The sequence below is a fragment of the Uloborus diversus genome, chromosome 9 (genome assembly GCF_026930045.1).
Source record: "Uloborus diversus isolate 005 chromosome 9, Udiv.v.3.1, whole genome shotgun sequence".
In the NCBI taxonomy this organism is placed as follows: Eukaryota; Metazoa; Arthropoda; class Arachnida; order Araneae; family Uloboridae; genus Uloborus; species Uloborus diversus.
The window spans coordinates 100,987,771-101,008,042 of NC_072739.1; the positions used below are offsets into that span (position 1 = coordinate 100,987,771).

Below are 20,272 nucleotides of genomic sequence, written 5' to 3' on the forward strand. Positions count from 1 at the left end.
ACACGAGCGACCCGGGATCAAATCCCGACTAGGACACAGTGAATTTTACTAAAATTTCGTTTCTACTGTTTCTCGTATTTTCTCGAATGTTCTATTAATTTCTGTATCTTTCCAAGTCTGAAAAGTTACAGCACTTTCTCAAGTTGTATATAAGGAGATGTAACATTCATTCGTGGTTCTGAATAAAGATCTCGAGTTGAGACTATTCGCTTCATTTGACTTTCACATTGTCTTCGCTATCTTCATCTACGCGACAATATGAAACACATTGTTATTAAAGTTTGGTGCCATATAACAGTAACATTAATAGTAATTGTAATGATAATTTTGAATAAAGGCTTTTCTAAAGCAATACAGTGATATAGAGCCGAACTTCTTCTTTTTACTAGGTAACTTCTTACTTTTACTGAAATATCTACATTTACACTAAAAAGAATGAAATAAAAAAATTTTGAAAAAAAAAATAGAACCGACTTCAAAATTGCTCTAAAAAGTGAAAAATAATTTTATTCTTTAAACACCATCGATAATGCTTTTAAACATAATTTTTGAAGTTGGCGCAAAAACAAAACGTAAAATCTAGTGTAACCATGCTTCGTTCATATTTTTTTCAAAAAAGCATCCAAAGTTACGAACGAAACATTTATATCGTTATTCAAATATGTTGTCATCAATGCATAATTTATGTGATAGTGAAGAAACTGGGCCTGGTTAAATTTATAGTAGTAGTTGAGTTATGACTGTGAATGATTTTATCTATCGTTTTTGCGCCAACTTCAAAAATTATGTTTAAAAGCATTATCGATGGTGTTTAAAGAATAAAATTATTTTTCACTTTTTAGAGCAATTTTGAAGTCGGTTCTATTTTTTTTTTCAAAATTTTTTTTTAAATATGTTTTCACTGCAAAAATCGCGAAAAACCTTTTAGATTTTAAATTAATATCTTTGTTAATTAATGTCATCTGAAAACGCAACCTAGCTAAGAACACCCTCGATCAACTCTCCTTTCGAACAAAATTTTTTTTCCTCCAAAATCGGTCCACCCGTTTAGCCGCTAGAGTGCCACACACAGATACGTTAAACTTATAACCCTCTTCCTTTGTGTGTCGGGGGTTAAAAAGAATTTCTAAAGTACTGCATTCGCTTATTAGGGATAAATAGCAAGATATGAAACACGTGTCACAAAATATTTCTCTCACCCATCCCCCCCCCTCCCCGCACCCATTTGATAGAAATTTTAAAATTTAAGGTTTGTAGCCAAACTTTTAAAACTTTTCAAGGTTTTCAAGCATTTTAAAATGAAATTTATCTTTTCTACTTTTCATTTTTTAGTAACGAATCATGCAATTTTTCGGGAGTTGGAAACCCCCTACAAAACAGGATCTCTGAACTATAGCCTGTTTAGCTAATAGGTAAATTCGGCCTTGGTTCTTAGTTATAACAGTACTGACGACAGAGCATTTTTATAAGCATGATAGTATGCCACATAATCACCATGTAATAAGTGACCGCAAATTGTTAACGTATTTGAAAAATAACTTTTTAAATACTAAAACTTCGAATCTGGACTATACAACTACATAGGTATACCATTTACAAGCAACGATAAAATTAAAAATTGTAAAAAACCCCGACTGAGTCGCAACTGTAGTATCAAGAGGGAAAATTGAAAATCCTTTTAAAAGCTTCATATTATTTAAAATCAATGTCAAGTATTTTATTTGTTAACAAATAGAAACTGGCAACAGATAAAAATTTTAATTCAATGCTTTTAATTTCTTTGTAGGCCAACAATGAATTCGAACTAAGCTAAGAACACTCTCGATCAACTCTCCTTTCGAACAAAAAAAAAAAAAAATTCAAAATCGGTCCATCCGTTTAGGTGTTTGCAGACAGACAGACACACACACACACACACGTCAAACTTATAACCCCCTTTCCTTTGTGTTTCAGGGGTTAAAAACCATGAAGGAAAAATAATAATAACGAAACTAAGAAAGACATTAACATCAGCTAATTACGTAACAAAAAAAAATCAATGAACTGGTAAATAATGACCATAGGTAAAATATTCTGTTATTACAAGATTACTTTCGCAAACTGCGCAAAAATAAACTTTGTATTCAACCAAAACACAATCAGTAACAAAACCGAAACGTTAATGAATCAAACTGAAATTACGTTTGACGTTTCATTTCTGAGCTGGTTTCACACATTCATTCTAAAATTTTATTAATTCTTATAATGAGAGTATTGATGACTGAGCATTTTTATAATCATGGTAATATATAAAATAATTACAAACTAATAAGTTACCGCAAATTGACGCGTCATTAAAGAATAACTTTTTAACACAGACTTCGAATCTGGAATGTCAATTAAAGATGAACTAAACAATAACACAGGTAAATAATTTTAAACATGAAAAATAAATAAATAAATAAATCAACAATTAAGAAAACCTTAGAAAGATATCAACATTAGCTAATTACATAACAAAAATCAACAAAATGGGGAAAAATGACCATAATATTATTTACTATTAGCTTATTTTACAAAACCTTAGAAATGACGGCTTCCTGTGAGTGAATATTTCATGGCGTCCCTTTCCCTCATACAGAATGGGGAGAAAGTACCGAACATTTTTATATAAATTATTAGATAATTGAACATGCAATCCGAAATTTATGTGTACCATAAAAGACAGGAATTAAATCTAATTAATTAAACTGATCAATTTGCATTCTAAAAACCATTATTTTTAAAAAGAACAAAATTAAAACATTAACTAATTGATTGTAATGCAACAAAAGCTAAGTTTATGGCACCCTCTCATAGCTTGGCTACCGGAGCGATCCGGCCTCCTCGACGACTTCGAAGAAATGACGACTTCTGTGGCGGCCATTTTCTGGCTCCCCCTTCCCTCACACTGAGAGGTGGGAAACGTACCGAACATTTTCATATTAATTATTGGATAATTGAACATGTTATCCAAAGCCTATGTGTACCATAAAAGACATGAAAATTGAAAAAAATAAGCTTTTTAAAAGCCTCTTTTTTTATATATAAGAAGAAAAAGAAATAATAATAATAATAATAATAATAATAAATTGTACTGCAGCGAAAGCTTAGTTTATAGCGCCCTCTCTTTCTCATACGTTGGCGCCCATGGTTATCGCTCCTCTTCGGACGGCCAAGAAGGCCGGTGTCCAAGGCGAATTTTTTCTGGTGCGGAGGCACCCCCCCCCCCCCAGGCCCGGACTGGCTCCTTCTGGGGTGATCAGCTAGGTACTGGAAAGGGCCCCCCTGACCCTGGTATGGGGGTTCCGGGGGTCCTCCCCGCGAAAATGTGAGAAAGTTATTGTTTCAAAAATTGCTTTTTCTTTTTGGACATGTTTAATAATAAAACTGAAGTTAAATTAATGTATAAAAAAAACACGCGTTTGAAGTTTTACTTGACTTACCCTTTAGCAGAGCGAAATTTCATACCATTTTTACAAAATCTATTAAAGGTGCGTTATTTTATTTATCATTGTTTCTGAATTGAATTTTTTTCTTTTTTTTTTCTTTACTTTTTTTAATAGTTTTATTTACCTTGTAAGCGGAGAGGGTGTGGAGAAGGATTGTGATGCAGGGACAGGCTTGGAAAAGTTTTTCCCACCACCGGTATTTACCGTCCTGGGAAATACTATGTTTTTCCCACACGGGAAAAATTGATTATTAAAAATATAAATTCAAAACAATCTTTTAAAATATCAAATGAGTTCTAAGTAAATATAATACTAGCTTGAAAGACAATACACAAATTACAAATCATAATCGTGTTTATATTCTTCGTCTTCTACTTCCACATAGGATCTTAGCGTCAGATAACAAAACACTAATTAGAGACTTTTTGCAAATTTTATTTAAATTTTATTTAAATTTAACACAAATTATTTGCTTCTCTTGATAACCCTGGTATTTTTAAGTTTAAAAATTTTATTTTATTGTGATCAAAAATATTTATTTAGAAAATTAATTATTGATATAAAACATTGTGAGCAAATTTTATGTTTTATATGCAATAATTCTTATTTATTTATATTCCTTTCCTACACAATAATTTAAAACCCAAGGGGAATTTGTAATAACTATTTGTTTCTAACCTTCATTCTACACATCAGACTCAGATAACCAAAACATTTCTCACATATTGTTATTTAGAAGTGTTTCCCGGTATTTACCACTTTTCCCGGTATTTACCATTTCTTCCCAGCATTTCCCAGCGGTATGAAAAAAACAAGTTTTTGACGGGGAAAAGCCAACCCTGTGTAGAGCCCCCTCTTTCAGTGGAGTATGGTAGACCGGGGCACGTTTAGGCAGTGCCCTTTGTTCAAAACGAATTATAACTGGAGGGCCAACAGTCACAACAGATTGATGCTGCTCCCTAGCAAATATCCTCACAAGGTTTTGAGCATCAGTTGAGCTTCAGTCTGGCGTGCAGAAAGAATTATCGGTTTTCTACCAAGTCGAGTAAATTTTGAGTTGAACGTTTTGAAGCTTACTGTGAATAAATAATATTTAGTCAGAACAAATATTATAAATATATTAAAATTGGTAAAATTTTATCCTTTTTTTTTTGAGAATTGTATTTGTAGGAACTGAAATGTTATTAACTTTTTTTGCACGTTAAAAATAAATCCAAGCTTGGCGAAGGGGCAAGTTTGCGCGTTGACGTCTGAGCACCTTTACGCACGTTCTTATACTGTGGCTTATTTCTAAACGTGCCCTGACGCTTTTTTCGCTCCAAACTGTCTCAATTTTTTTTAGCATCACCAAGCTCTTTAGTTTTTAAAATCACTATTTTAATTTTTAATTGAGTTACAAATTCGTATCTTATAGCTTACAATCATGTAGCTCTGTCTTCATGCCCGTTCAGTTTTTACTTTATACACTATTCAGTCTGTAATAAATTTGCTTTATGTTAACGATGGTAAGACATTATGTTCAAAACACTTTAACAGAACCACGTTAGGTGTCAAAATAAATATGCGTAAACGTGTCCCGTGTCCGGGGTAAGTTTACGCAACCGACTTGGACTTAAAAATAATTTTTTTAACGGTTAAAAACAAATTGAGCAACAACTAATCTTGACTCCATTAAATGCTTCCTTAAACCGCAATGACTGAAATTTCCCAAGTTAAAACATAGAATATAGAAAATTCATTGAAAAAATTCCGCTGAAAAGTGTTTTGGTCGACCCAATAGAATATTTCCAATTTTAGGTGGTCCGAGGGGTTCTCCCCCGGGGAAAATTTTGAAAATCAGATATAAAATTCTGCATTTTTAGGCCTAATGGGGGGGGGGGGAGCTTAGTCTCTAAGAGGGAGCCCCTTATCCTCTCCGTGAGTGAGCCACTGTTGGAAGGGACTGAGATTTTTTTTGCAACTTTTAAGCTTAAAGCGATGAATTAATAGTAGAATAATTCTCGTACCTTTTTTGCTTCATCTTGTCATTATCTCCTCCCAATGTATCTATTTTTTAATTTCCATAATAGAAATTATAATTGGCTTGCACGCAAGTAAAATACAGACCTTTAACTATCGTACTATAATGCAGATTGCAGAAGTAAAAACCCCATGTGGAATAGTTTTATGGCCAATATCCGGTGATAAAGACCCTATCGGAAAGATTTCCATGTGCATTCAATTTTCCCATTTATTTACTGGTTTAAAAGCAAAAGAATTTGGTGCACTAAAGCAATCTACATGAATCCATTGAGTCTTGAACAAGTCATGAAGTTTTTATGTCTACTCCTATTTTTATTACACCTGCATTTCTCTTTTGTTCGAGTTTTTTTCACACGGCCATCATCCATACCCAAATTTCAGTTCTTGTCTTATCTCATCTTATTGATTTTACAAGAACTTGCAGTATTATTAGCGGCTTGTATCAGAAAGGCTGACATCACTCTCCGAGGGGTCCTCCGGAGTAACTTGTAACCATGCGTTTAGTACCGCCGTCACAGTCACCCCTGGAGGCGTCAGTCAGTAGTACACTTGGAGAAAGAGGGAAAGAAAGAAAAGTTGTTGGTTAAAATTTTATTTGTTGGAATTCGCAAAGGATAACTTTTTTCAACTTTAGGATTACTCTGGAGATCTGCGTACTCGCAGACTCCGCAATGCGAGGAGGAGGGGGGGAGGGGCCCACCACTAAGGGGCCCATGGCCCGAGAAACCAAAGAATCTTTAAAAAAAAAAAAACGAACACCTAATCACCTCCAGGATCTGATTACTGAATAGGCCAACTAGGCTGCGTGGCCTAGGACCCCCGATATTTAGGGGCCCTGAAATGGCTGAAACTACTTTAGTTTGCGGCTAAAATTGTTTTAGCCAATGGATAGAGTTTGAATACTGGGCCCCCATAAGAATTATTGGCTTACGACCCCTCGATACCTTAATCGGGCCCCTAATATCTTTGCTGAAATTTTAAAAGTTAAAAATATGTTTTAGCAAATATTTGAAGAAAAAACGAAACTGAACTCATATTAACCCAGGAGCAGCTAAACTGTGCAACTGTGTCGTTTAAACACATTTTTAAATAGACAAAAAAATATATGTACGAAAAGCATGAAAAATCCGCAAAGTTTTAAAATCTCTCTTCAGGGGTGCCCACCAGGGGGGGGTCATGGCGCAGACTGCGCCATTGAAAGTTTTACGGGGTGTTTAGAGGGGTACTTTTTACTTTTCTGAGGGGGGTTCTTGCTTTGGGGGGAGGGTCTTCGAGATATTTAGGGAGGTGCGCCCTTGCTCTTAGGGGGGTTGGGCACCCCTGAATCTCTTAATGATAGTTTTATCAGTTCTAAAAGGGTGAAAGCAAAAATTTAACTTGATCAAGAGATTGATGTTAATGTTTCGTATCTCAACTTATATGAAAGGCAGACAACACCTCTAAACATCCCGGTTAATAGAGGAATAAAATGAAATTCAAAAAATGGATTCAAAGCGTTTAAAAATTAACCGAAAATGGTGGCGGTTATCAGTGAGCGGTTATGGGCCGGGATGATTTTTTGCAAGGAGGTCGAGCATTTCTGTTAGGGCCCGTAGGCGATCCCTAAATTGCCTATTTGGTAATCCGGCCCTGTTAACGGGACAAATTCAGAGAAATTAAAGCCCAAGCGGACCCTAACCTAAAATTAATATTTGCCCCGGGGCCCTACCTGGCTTTAATTAGGCACCCCAGTGTGCTATTTGTATAAAACTAGAAAGAGTGATCAAAAGCATCCCGGGCAGAGCCTGATTTAGATATAGGCAGGTTCTAAGGAAAGATTTTTTGGAGTCACTATGCAGTCAAATCTTACTTTTAGTCATTAGCTAAAACAACTTTAGCCATTATGGGGCCCCTAAAAAGCAAGGGCCCTAGGCCACAGTCTAGTTGGTCTATTCAGTAACCAGGCCCTGATCGTGGCAAAACGTATAAGGAAACATATTGAAATAGTTACAAGGAAATCAAAGAATTTTAAAATCATTTTTTGCTACAATTTTTTTTTTTTTTTTTTTTGCTTCATTTGGGGGCTTCTCCTAGCATGGGGACTCTCGGCGATCGCCGACTAGCCGATTTGGCCAGTCTGGGTCCGCTCCTCTCTCTCCTTTTTCACACAGAATGATAAAAAAAAAGTAACGAACAGTTTTATACTAATTATTACATAATTGAAAATGTAACCTATCATCAAAATGTATGTGCGCCATTAAGACAAGAATTAAATCTAATGTATTTGTATTTTAAAAACAATACTTAGACTAAAATTTAAAAATTAATAATTAATTATTATGCAGAAAAAGTTTAGTTTATGGCGCCCTCTTAGATCTCTGCGCGTGGTGCAATTGCCCCTTTCGCCCCCCTTTTGGACGGCCGGTGGCACCAGGGCGCCGTAAAGTCTGAATGGTCCTAGTCTGAAGGCGCCATTATTTTATGGCAATTGCACCGCTCCTAAGAAAACGTTTCAAACTGAGGAACCCTTACTTTTTTCCCTCCCTGACTTCATACACTGCTTCATATTAACTCTAAAGGAACATTTAAATAGAAGCCATCTGGTTACCCCAGGGAATAATTTAACTTGTCTTTGTCCAGAAAGGAATGATGGGGTCATCAGGTGTAAACAGTGATGAATGGCAGAGTAATTTACTGTTCAGAAGTTGCCGAACCGCCCCCCCCCCTTTTTTGTATGGATTGGGGAGTTCTTTTATTGCAACTATTGTATATCTTATTGAAACTGGAAAACTAGTACGTTATCTTTATGCGGGCACTTTACGGAAGATATCGCTTTCCCCCTTTGGTTATTGTGTACTTGAATGGTGCAAGATTTTAATAATAAGTTTGTCGCTATGGCTGAGTTTTCATTCGACAGATTTATAATTTTTCTTGAAGTATTTTCTCTCGTACTAGTTTCGATAGAAGTTTACATTCTTTGAGAAAAAGGGCGTCGTAAAAGGGGGGCGCACCGGGATTCGTCCCGGTGTCCCGGTGGGCCAGCACGGGCCTGGTTATGCTTACAAAAAATTTAAATACACATCCTTTTCCACAACACGAAATTTGGACTTATGCGAGGGGTCTTTAAACGCATCTCTCGCGTAAGTCGAGACTCAACTGTAATGATTTTAAAAAACAGGTATTTTTTCAACGTTTGTGGTCGTGTATTTGTGCAGTTTACATTTTTAATCTGCTAATTATTGTTTATTTGAGCTTTTTCTTTTTTTTTTAAATTGAAACATGTTTTCATCTTTTTATGTCATGAATATAATGCTTAGTTTCTGACACATCAATCCAAATAAAGTCAAATCAAGTTCAAAATTTGAAATAAATGCGACTGGTGAACAGAAAATTAAAAAAGAACATTAAATACTATAATATTACCAGCTGACTATGAAAATGATTTTATCTTTTATTTTTAACCCACATCATATTATTTTTAGGAAAGAAGTACTTAAAATGAAAATTAAAATGAGTATCCGCACACCTGGAAAATCATGGATTTTGACCATAATTGAAAATGATCATGGGAAGTCATGAATTTAAGCAAAAAATGCTCGAAAATCCTAAAAACGGACATTTGGTCATGGATTTTAGACATACATATTCACCGGATTTTTTAGATTAAGGTCCAAATGTATACATCTTTTGGCAATCATCTTAGCCATTTCTTTTGCTTTTACACGTTAGTCCCGACATTATAAGCATTTCAAAATTAGATTGTATCTGCTTCTATAAAACCTGCTCATTTTTCTATACTATGTGATTCTATTGCAATCCATATTTCTAAGATTTCTAATTTTAGATTTATTGATGCATGCAAAATGTTAAACTTAAAACTTTTTATTTTCATGTCTATCACTAGTCATTGTTGTATTAATTGTTTTTCAGTTATAATGCTCGCTTAACTCATTGCATTTCACTTTAGTTTGAATTTTTACCATCATATTCTCAAAGCATAGAGCAAATACAGTTGCAATCTTATTTTCACAAAACACTAATTTAAATATTCTTGCAGAAAATGTATGGGATTTTTTTTGAAAAATTGAATCCCATGTGTTATGGAAAGTTACAAGCTGAAATCATGGAAAATCATGAAAAGTCATGGATTTCAAAACTGGAATCGTAGCAGATTCCCTGATTAAAGTTTTTTTTAATAAATAAGTTGCATATGTAATGCGTTTTGCATTTTATTTTTTTATGTAGCACTTTTGCTGTCAGTTTAACTGATTTTATTTGAGATATTTTCCTTGTAACTTGTGCCAAATGACATAGGATTAGTTTGTGTACATGATTGGTACAAAGGCCTTGAGCTATAAAATGACATATATTGAAAATTGACTTATAAAATGAAGTTTGATAACTTAAAGGAGATTTTGGGACAAATAATTATTGCATAAAAATCAAGTTTGTTTTATTCGTGAAGAACATTGTTTTACTTAATTTCCTTAGGTATTTGACTGGTGATCAACTTTTTTCCAAGTCATCTACAGAAGCTTACGCAAGATGTCTTCGTATGGGTTGCCGCTGCATTGAATGTAAGATTGTATACATTACTACACTGCTGAGAGGGCTAAGAATGCTTTTATGTTATAAGTACTACACCTGATGCAGTTTTGATTTTATTTGTGACTTTTTTTTATTTTATTTATTGTCACCTTGTTTGATTAAAGTTAAATAGAAGCTACTTGTTTGGCTAATCCAAATATTAATTTTTCTTTCAAATAGACTATTAAAGACTATTATAGAAAATTAAGCCGTTCAACAGAACTAAAAGCTCCAGAAAGAGGGGGAAAATCTGCTAAATGAATGCATCAGGTCTTAAAAAACAGTAAAAGATCTATTTAAGCATGAAATTAAAGCACCAGGAAAAAACTGTGTGGCAATGAAAGCAATAATGTTTTGTCTTGGCATTTTATGATGTTAACAAGAAACCTTGCACCATAAAAACAATTGTAGTGCTTGTAACACAAAAGCACAAAGAAAACAAGGTTTGCAAAATATTTTTACAAATATGCAAAAGTTCAAATTCACAAAATGATGCTCATAAAATTAGAATGGATTGAACTTCTGTGGCTTAAATATCTTTGTTTGAAAACTATGAAGAGTCAAACAGCTTTCTATGACCTTGTTTTTTTTCTATTTATTTTAGTATTTAACAGTTTAAGTTATTTCAACTATATGTACTTCTGTGGGCTGAGGGATTTTTGAACTATCATATGACCTATCATTAAGGCTCTTGCACCATAAAAACCAATAGAATTAACCGACTGAAGGATTTAATATTTCTCCTGGGTTATTGAAGGAGATTTTAAAAGATATACAATGATTTGTATTGCAAGAAGGCAAATGTAAGCGCTTTTTTTTTCTTCTCTTTTGTAATTCAGGGAAGGAGGGTGGGTCAAAAAATAAAAGTAACAAACCCATGCAACACAACAATTTGTTCAGGAAAAAAAAAAGGTTCTACAGTGTGACGAGGCAGAGGTACAAATTACTGCTCTAGAGATTTACCATACACATCCAGCGGTACAACAAACCATTGAAACCGGCATGGAAGAAATCATCGTCAATGTTGTGAAACCACATCAAAGTGGCTTGTTTAACCGCAGCAACTGTTTTGAAATACTGACCTTCTAATTGTTTCTTTAAAGGTCCAAAGAGATGGAAATTAGTTGGTGTAAGGTCAGGTATGTAAGGAGACCTCCCACCAAAACCACTGTAGCAAATCTCTTGCAACTGTGGCCGCATGCAGTTGGGCATTATCGTGCAACAACAAAACGTTTGTTCTGAACAGTCCTGGTCATTTACGGCGAATTGCCTCTCATAATCAACCTATTGTAGTGCAATAATAGGTAGCATGTACAGTTGACCGTATTACCGTCAATGCAGCATTTCATATTCATATAATTACAGTGAAGCACTGTTTATTTGTTTTTGAAGGGACTGTATGAAAAAAACGTATAAATTAAAAAAAAAAAACGTATAATAGGTATAGGTTAATGTGTATTCTACTCTGCTGAGGCCATTAAAAAAAAAACACATAATTGATAAAAGTATATTTGATAGTTTAGAGACCCTACAAGCTCTAGAAATTTTCGAAAGAAAAATACTAAGAAGTATATTTGGGCCTGTTAAAGATCAAGGATGCTGGCAAACCAGATTTAACTTCAAGCTGTATAGACTTTACAAAGAACCTCAAGTTACTCAACTCATCGAAAGTAACATGGCTCGACCACATCTGGAGAAGCCCCAAATATAACCTGACCCGAGCTTACACATTCAAGAATCCTATGGGATTCCGAACAAGAGGAAGACAAAAGTGGAACCAGGAAGACAACAAGGTGGATAAATGATATTGAAAATGACTTAAAAACTTTACATATTAAAAACCGGCAGCCAGTTGCTGTGCATCGTTTGAGTTAGAGGAAGCGAGCTGTTGAGGCAGTAAATACCTGCAACAGGTTGTTGTGCTTGTAAAGAAGCAGAAAGAAGAAGATAATTGATAAAAACGTATAAAAGAGAAATGTATAAACAATGCTTCACTTTATGCTTCAGCTACAAAAAATTTTTTTAGGAGAACAATAAATACGAAAACATATTTATTTACTATCAACAATGCCTTAAAACCAGCATGAGATGAGAATTAATTTGACTTTGTGCAGAGCTGGACCCCTCTCATTTGAAAGCTATTGCTGCATCCAGGTATACATTCCTTAATATCAAAATACTTGGTATTTTAATAACTTGGCCCATTACATTACCCTTTCCTGACTGCATCGATGGTACGTATCCTTACCGCCTAAAAAGAAAATTCGGTGATACATTGAAATTTCATACAATTATATAATTTTGTTTTTACTAGTGGACTGCTGGGATGGCCCAGATGGTTTGCCTTATGTATATCATGGCCGTACTTTGACAACTAAAGTGAAATTCATTGATTGCATAAGAACAATTAAAGAGCATGCATTTGTAACTTCAGAGTAAGCCATTTTGCATTTTCTAAACTTTAGTTATATGTATTGTACTTACACCAGTGTGTAGTCTAAAGGTACACTTGGGTACAGCATCCTGCTACTTTTTAACTTTTACACTAGTGTCCCCTACTCTTTTTTTTTTTTTTTATCTCATTAATTTATGCTCACATCTGCAAGCATGCATCTATTTTTTTTTCGTGACCACCCAACCATGGCTATCTGCGATCCTGCTCCCCTCACGCTCCTTTAAGGGCTGTCCAAAGAGGGGGAAAAGTGCGTACAACAAGAACTTACATTTTCTGCCCCTGGTGCAGCAATCACAAGTAATCGATTTTGCTGACAGTCAAAAAGACTTTAAAATTAGAGAACAGATCAACAGAAACATACAATCTAGCAATTTATGCACATAGTAGATAACATAAAAACATACTACCTGAGGAATTATAAAATGATTTATTTCTTTAAAAAATCAGTCAAAAATTTTGCATTGGAACACTTCCTCTTATTTTGGGATTGATATTTTTTTGCACTATTTTATCATTAAGTGGTGATAAAATATGTAGGATGCTCTCCTTTCTTTATTTGCTGAATATGACTTTTAATGTGAGCTAAAGCTATGTTGTGGCTCATGTTCTTTGTACTTACCATCTTTTCATTGTTCTCTTTAAATTCTTACATAATACTTAGTTTACCATTTCCTGATTATAACGTGCTCCAAGCCTGGATGATTAGTGTCACAATAATTCCGCTCACTGTCCTTATCAATATTTTCTTCACCAGCAACAATTTTCTTGAAATTTGCGAATTTTTTAATGAAATCTTCCTCTTCCTTTTAAGAATCTACCAAAACTTTTTCCCCATTTAAATGAAATTATGTGACACACTAGAGTAGTAGATTACACATTACATCTATATCTATTATTCAAGAATTATTAGTTTTAAAGCTTTTAGGTACATGTATGAAATGTTAATTTATCAATATAAGAAATAGTGTTGTTGAAGAAATTCATTTTTCAGGTACCCTGTAATACTTTCTGTAGAAAACCACACATCTTTGCCTCAGCAACGAAACATGGCTACGGCTTTTGTTGAAATTTTTGGAGGTAATTTATTGTTGTTTCTATTCTTAACTTACCAAAATCTTTGGATTAAGTACAAATTAATTCAATTGAAAATTAATTTGGTTTTATATGTGTATGAAGTTTTTTAATGTGTTTGCCACTATACCTTATTTCATGACAAATGATAGTGGAGATGAACAAACTATGTGACACTTGGTGATAGCAATGTCTTCTTATACAGCACCCCTATGAATAAAACTTTTTGAAATATACACATTTTTCAATTTTTGTAACTTTTTTCTAAAATTGTATTGAAAATTCATATTCAAAAAAAAGCCTTCTTCTGAAAGAAAAAAGTGTGAGCTTTCTTTTTGTAAATTTCATGTGTGTAGCAGCTTTATTTGAAGCACAATCAAATTTTAAAAAAAAGAAAAAAAAACTTTACCTTCTAAAGTTTGTTCAATACAAACAAAATTGTTGATTCAACAAGGAAACTGTACTTGCTTGCGACTTAAGTTCACAATGACGTCACGATGCGTGGAAGAAAAACCAAGTTAACAGTAAGAGAGAGAAGAAAAGCCACCAAGTTTTGCACGTCTTTTTAAAAATTAATGTTATTTACCCATTTTATAGTTTTATGTTAATAGTATAGTGTGTCATTTTGAGACATTCAAATTTAAAATGACAAAATAATGTGTGATGTTACCAAATAAGTAGTTTCCATGTAACTTTAACCTAACATGGTGGCAAATATAAGAGTTGCCTACTGTTTTATAAAACTTCCAACTAGGAAATGTGTAGTTTTCTATTGGGATAAATCTATTTAATTGCCTATGTACTCTTATTCTACATTTTAGCTGACAGAAAAGAAAAATAATAATCGTTGGAAAAATTTTTGTTTGGCACATTATCCCCAGTTGAGTCTATTGAATCAATAAAAACAAGAGCAAAAAAACCAATCATCAGTAACCTCATTGCATTATTTGTCTGTTTTTAAAAGGTAGCGACTTTTTATATATTTACTCAGACTATTTCTCTTCCCAGCTGATTTCAGTGTTTTGAGAGTTTAGGCTTTTCTTTAAGTAATATTTAAACTTCTTTTCTTTTAAGATTTGCTCTTAACTCAACCTATTGAGAAAGATGGTACCCAGATGCCAACGCCTAATCAGCTGAAAAAAAAAGTAATTATAAAGGTAAAATTGAAAATTTTAACATATCTATCTAAAATTTAACTTTTATCATATCATGTACTGTAATAATCAGTCCTATAACCCAATATTATCAGACTAGTAAATTTGTCCACCATCCACTTTATCTTCTTTGCTTTTTTTTAATATTGAGAATGATTACTATTACAAATTTATGAAAGTTCTGTTATTGGGAATATCTGTTTTTTGTTTTCAGCATAAAAAGCTCCCTGAAAAAGAAGAGTCTGAAGATAAAACTGCTCTGCTTAGTGAAAGAGAAGAAGGTATATATAAGATGCCATTTCATTTCATTTTTCCTCCCAAAATGACAACATATTATTTCTTCTTTTGTTATATTTTCCTTTATTTTTATTTTGTTAAGAATGGATTTTTTTTTTTTTTTTTCATTTTGCAAATATTAAATATTAAGTGTTCCATTATATTTATTTTGCACTGTATTCAGGGTTCGTACGCCTCCTGAAAATCCTGAAAAACTCCTGAAATTTAATTTTTTCTTCTAAAGGCCCTTAAAACTCCTAAATTTTTTTTAACCTCCTGATTTTTCTCCTCTCCTCCTGAAAATAATTTTCAACAACAATCGCTAATTTTAATTCCATGTCATCTCCGTTTAGGCAGCCATATTGGAATCGCTGGCAACCAATCAAAATTCTCGTATTATACAGATCACCCAGTGCTTTTTGCAAAGACATGGGGTGTTTGCGAACCGACTGACCTGTTATTCTGTTCAAATCTGTTCAAACATGCCTATTAGGGTTACTGATTGTAACTGCCACTAGAGAACGAACCGAGAGCATGTGCTTTTTTTTGTGTTAACAGCAACAGCTATTAAGCATATTTTCTATATTGCTAATTAGTAGTGCTATTGCTATTTTGTAGTATATTTAGTACTGATAACATGCCAATGTATCTAATATTTTGTGTATTCCTGTCATTTTCAAATATTTTGAATCCAATTTTTAATTTTTTTTTTGATTGAATAGTGTGTGAAATTTTTTTTTTCTAATCGATTAAAAATTTGACAGCAAAGTAGATTAAATGTTACTGAAACTATTTTTTTTGTAAAAACCGCTCATGTTATTACTCTGAAAATTTTGCTTTTGACTCCTGAAAACTCCTGAAGTTCATTTTGTCTGGAAGAGTATAAACCTTGTGTATTATTTTTCATAAATTTTGGATGAATATTCAAATATTTTTGTTTTAGCAAAGTTTCCATTGTACTTATTTTCTTATAGAAATAATGTTTCATTCAGTGCCCCATTACTGACCTGAGATAAAAATCTTTTAACTAAAGAATTTATTTGTCTAGCTGGAACAGAATCCGACATCAACAATGCTGTGAAAAATGGAATTCTGTATTTAGAAGGTCCAGTAAACCGTGAGTGGCGGCCACATTTCTTTATGCTTACTCAAAGTAAAATGTATTATGCTGAAGAAGAACAAACTACTGAAGATGAAGATGATGATGAAGGCATTAACACTCCTATAGAGGTAATCTTTTGCAATTATACTTTGTTTACTAACAGCTTGATTTTAAAGGGATACTCCTTCAAATGCTATGCTTACTAAAGAAAAAAATGACTAATTTAGTTGATTTAATGCTATAAAAATGTCAAAAATCATTTATTCTCTGATGTTCATCTCACCAACAGTACCTGTATAGGACAGCACATACTTTGTACAACTAAGCCTGTTTTAATATAACCTGCCCAGCATCAAAAACTTCCCAGGGGCCAATCCAGGATATTTTTCTCGCTACCTATTTTTGTGAAAGTATTGCATCATTCTATTTTTGTGAATGGTTTTTTTTTTATCAGCATTGTTTTTGTGAACTATTAGAGGCATCCTATTTTGTAAAAGAGAAGTAGAACAAGTGAAATTTTAGTTTGAAAAGTGTAAATGTCATCTAGTATTATTTTCAACAGGTTTTGTTTTTTGCGGATGGGGGGGGGGGGGCTAAAAACCTAAGAAGTACCAAAAATACCATTGTAATTTCAGCTTAATGGGCTATGTGCTGTGTACAATATTGGAAATTATGAGAAAAACGGTTCCCCAAAACATGTTAAAAGATTGCGATAATATTGCATAAATACACTTCGGCAAGAAACAGCTAAAAATTAGTTAAAATTCCATAAAAAGGTTGCTATTTAAGTGATTGTTCATATAAACCTGCTTAGAATTTTATGTTATAAGTAAATTTTGTTTTAAACAGAGAAACATTTTATATTTTAAAATGCGAATTTTTGTGAAATTTTCGATGTTTTTGTGAAGCTACCTGATTTTATTACTTGATTTTTGTGAAAGTACCTATTTCAAAACAAGATTTTTGTGAAGGTACCGACAAATGGTAGCAAAATCAGCCTATATTGGGCCCTGCTTCCTTATGTTAAAATTTTGTAATTTCCCTACATTTTTTCCATTATTTATTTTTTCCGTGCTTAAAAAATAATTTTACTGTTTCATTTTGAGATTTGTGTCCTAACAAATTTGGTCAACAGCAAAACTTCCCTTCTTCTATGAACGGTCATATTATCCTCCAAGTCTTTGGATACAATGGCATACAGGTACCATATTTTACACAGATTATCTGTTAAAAAAGTGCAAAGTTAATGAGGTTCAGATTGTACGCTGCTGCTTATTATCTGTACTTTTTTCATTTCTCAACGCCAACATATTGAACCTCAATTTACAGCAGGATTCATGAATTGAGACTGCTTCGCTACCTGTAAGTTTGTTTATTTTACATAGCTCGAATTTTCCTCTTAGGGGGTTTTGGCTGTGTAAAATAAGTAACTCTACAGTTAAGGAAAAAGCAGTTTCCATTTGCACTAAACTCGACTGTTTGCTCCTTTGTCTTGACTCTGTCTTAAAGTAACTGGTGTACTATAATTATGATTTTTAGAAGAAATAGTTATTTTTAAAGTTTAATTTGATTACACTTTAAAATTATTACTTCTTCACTTTTTTAACTTAGTTATTAAACTTGTATGCTAAACCAAAAACCCTTTTTATGACATTGCATATAATACGAAGATTTTTTTTCCCTTTGGGCCGAATTAGGACCTGCGTATTATAAGCCGCTGCAGATAATACACAGGTAAATTTGGTAAGTAATGTGTAGAAAGAACAAGCTTTCTTGGCATTCTATGCACTAGAAAAATGGGGTTAAGTGGGCATGGATGAACAGTGGTGAAATCTAAGTTTTATCTTCAATTCACTCTCCCTTTCCATGGGCCACTTTTCTTCAGTCAAAAAATAAACTTACTTTATGTCTTAGTTAATTTACGCAAGTCAATATTTAAAAGCTCTGCCTTAACACCATCTATCTGGTACTACAGCTCTATTGTTATTAAGATTCTTAGTGGTTTTCTTCATTTCATAAAAATGAGTGATGTCATACTCAATGACTTCAAGTTTGGCAAGCATGAGTGTTCTTCATCTCTTAAAAGACCAAAGCCCATCCAGATTTTCAAGGAGGGAGCAACTGATTTTTATTACTTACCTCTTACTACATATCCGAGACATTTAATTTTGGAAACATTCCAGGAGAATGTTCCAAAACCCCCTCCTCATAACATCATTGAAGATCTTCTAAATCTGTGTTCTTAGAACTTCAGTTCTGCAGGAACTATTACCAGAGAATTTATGGAAAATTACCACAGGGAAGTCCCTGAACCCGATCCCATCTCCAAATATTTTTTAAGAAGGTCTACACTTGAGGCTTTACAACTTAAATTTTAAAAAATTTCTTTGAAAGGCCATCCAACTTCTTTCCTAACATTCCCTTAACATTTCCCCTAACATCCCCCCCCCCCCCCCCAACTTAAAAGATCAAAGCCCATCCAGAAGATTTTCAAGGAGGGAGCAACTGATTTTTATTACAGTAGAGTCTTGAAAATCCGAGGTAATTGGGGCTCACTTCACCTCGGATTATTGAAAACTCGGATTATCTGGAAAATCCTTCCAGAATAAAAATGTACACTATTCAGACAACATAAGGAGGAGCACCTTGTATAAAGAGAAGGATCTATTGTCTTCAAGAAAAATGTATCACTCAAATTTCAACATAAATTTCCCATTTAATTGCATCTAAACGAATTTTGACTTTAGTTTTTTTTTTTTTATATTCGTACATGTTTATGTGTGCAAGGCAAGCAAAACATGCATTTTGACTTTTCCTGAACCCATTTCGACGGGTTTTGTCATGATGTCTGTATCAATGTGTGTGCGCTTGTGTATTTTTGTATCTTGGATTACACAAAAAGGTTAGTTGTTGGAAGGTTTAAATTTCTTATGTGCAACTCATGTGGCGTCAAGTCGTGCACCTCTTTTCTTGATTACAAAGGAATGTTCCAAAATCGGTGTTAACATGTTCTTTTGTGGAAAATCAATGTCAATTTTATATTTCAAGTTATTATCTTCAAGTCATCTCTTAATCCATCCCTTGTAGTCAATGAATATTTCGTGCCACTAGAGGAGTGTTGTTGAAACCAACCTCTCAATGTATTTTTATTATTTATTGTACGTAGTTAATAATTTTTACAGTAGCAAAATATTTCTATTTTCAGATTTTAATGAAAATCATTTTTTTAGCTGCTAAAGAATTAACTTAATATATATAGATGAAGCACCTCGGATTAAGCGGAACCTCAAACTTGAGAGACTTGGATTTTCGAGACTCTACTGTTTTAACTTTGAAAACATTCCAGGAGACTGTTCCCAAACCCCCTCCTCATAACATCATTGAAGATCTTCTATAAATCTGTGTTCTTAGAACTTCAGTTCTGCAGGAACTATTACCAGAGAATTAATGGAAAATTACCACAGGGAAGTCCCTGAACCTGATCCCATCTTCAAACATTATTTAAGAAGGCCTACACTCGAGTCTTTACAACTATTTTGAAAAATTTCTTTGAAAGACCATCCACCTTCTTTCCTAACATTCCCGAAGATTGTCTAAAATTGTATTTTTAAAGCTTCAATTTCAAGAAAGAGTTTTAAACACATCATTCCTAAAACTAAACACCACTAAAAAATAACCTACAATTATGTTTATAGGACTTCAATTTCAAAACATTACTGTTTGCAGAATCCCTCAAGGGAGGGAGGGGCAATCGCCCCGCAATCCTTGTTGAAAATCCACTTCCATAGAAAAGGTCTCTAAAAAACTCTCTCCATCATCTGCACATTTTATTTCAATCACTAGTAAGTTTTCATCACCTTTCTTGCAAATGATTGACGCAGGACAGGAAAACTGAGACTAAGCATTGATTTTTGGTAAAGTTTTCTTGATTCCTTTTGCGCCTTTCACTTTCATTCTCTCGAAATTGCTCTTCCAGACATGTTTTCTTTTCATAAGAAAAAAATATTGCCCAGAATTCATTTCATCAGAATATTTAGGCCCTATATTTTTTAATTTAGAATTACTTTTCTTCACTTCGATTACTTTTGATAATTATCAGAGGCAGTGATTATGCAATTGCTGTGAACAAGAAAAGTGCGCTTCTAGTCAATTTGTT

General features: G+C 33.5%; 1 protein-coding gene across 1 annotated transcript in view; it reads left to right on the forward strand.

The window, feature by feature from the left end:
- LOC129230395 (1-phosphatidylinositol 4,5-bisphosphate phosphodiesterase gamma-1-like) overlaps positions 1 to 20,272 on the forward strand; it is a 126,727-nt gene that overhangs the window by 44,880 nt on the left and 61,575 nt on the right. The window contains exons 9-14 of the mRNA XM_054864793.1: positions 9,963 to 10,048; positions 12,373 to 12,493; positions 13,505 to 13,590; positions 14,659 to 14,741; positions 14,953 to 15,019; positions 16,072 to 16,244. Coding sequence (XP_054720768.1) covers positions 9,963 to 10,048; positions 12,373 to 12,493; positions 13,505 to 13,590; positions 14,659 to 14,741; positions 14,953 to 15,019; positions 16,072 to 16,244 — 616 coding nt within the window. The remainder of the gene's footprint in view (positions 1 to 9,962; positions 10,049 to 12,372; positions 12,494 to 13,504; positions 13,591 to 14,658; positions 14,742 to 14,952; positions 15,020 to 16,071; positions 16,245 to 20,272) is intronic.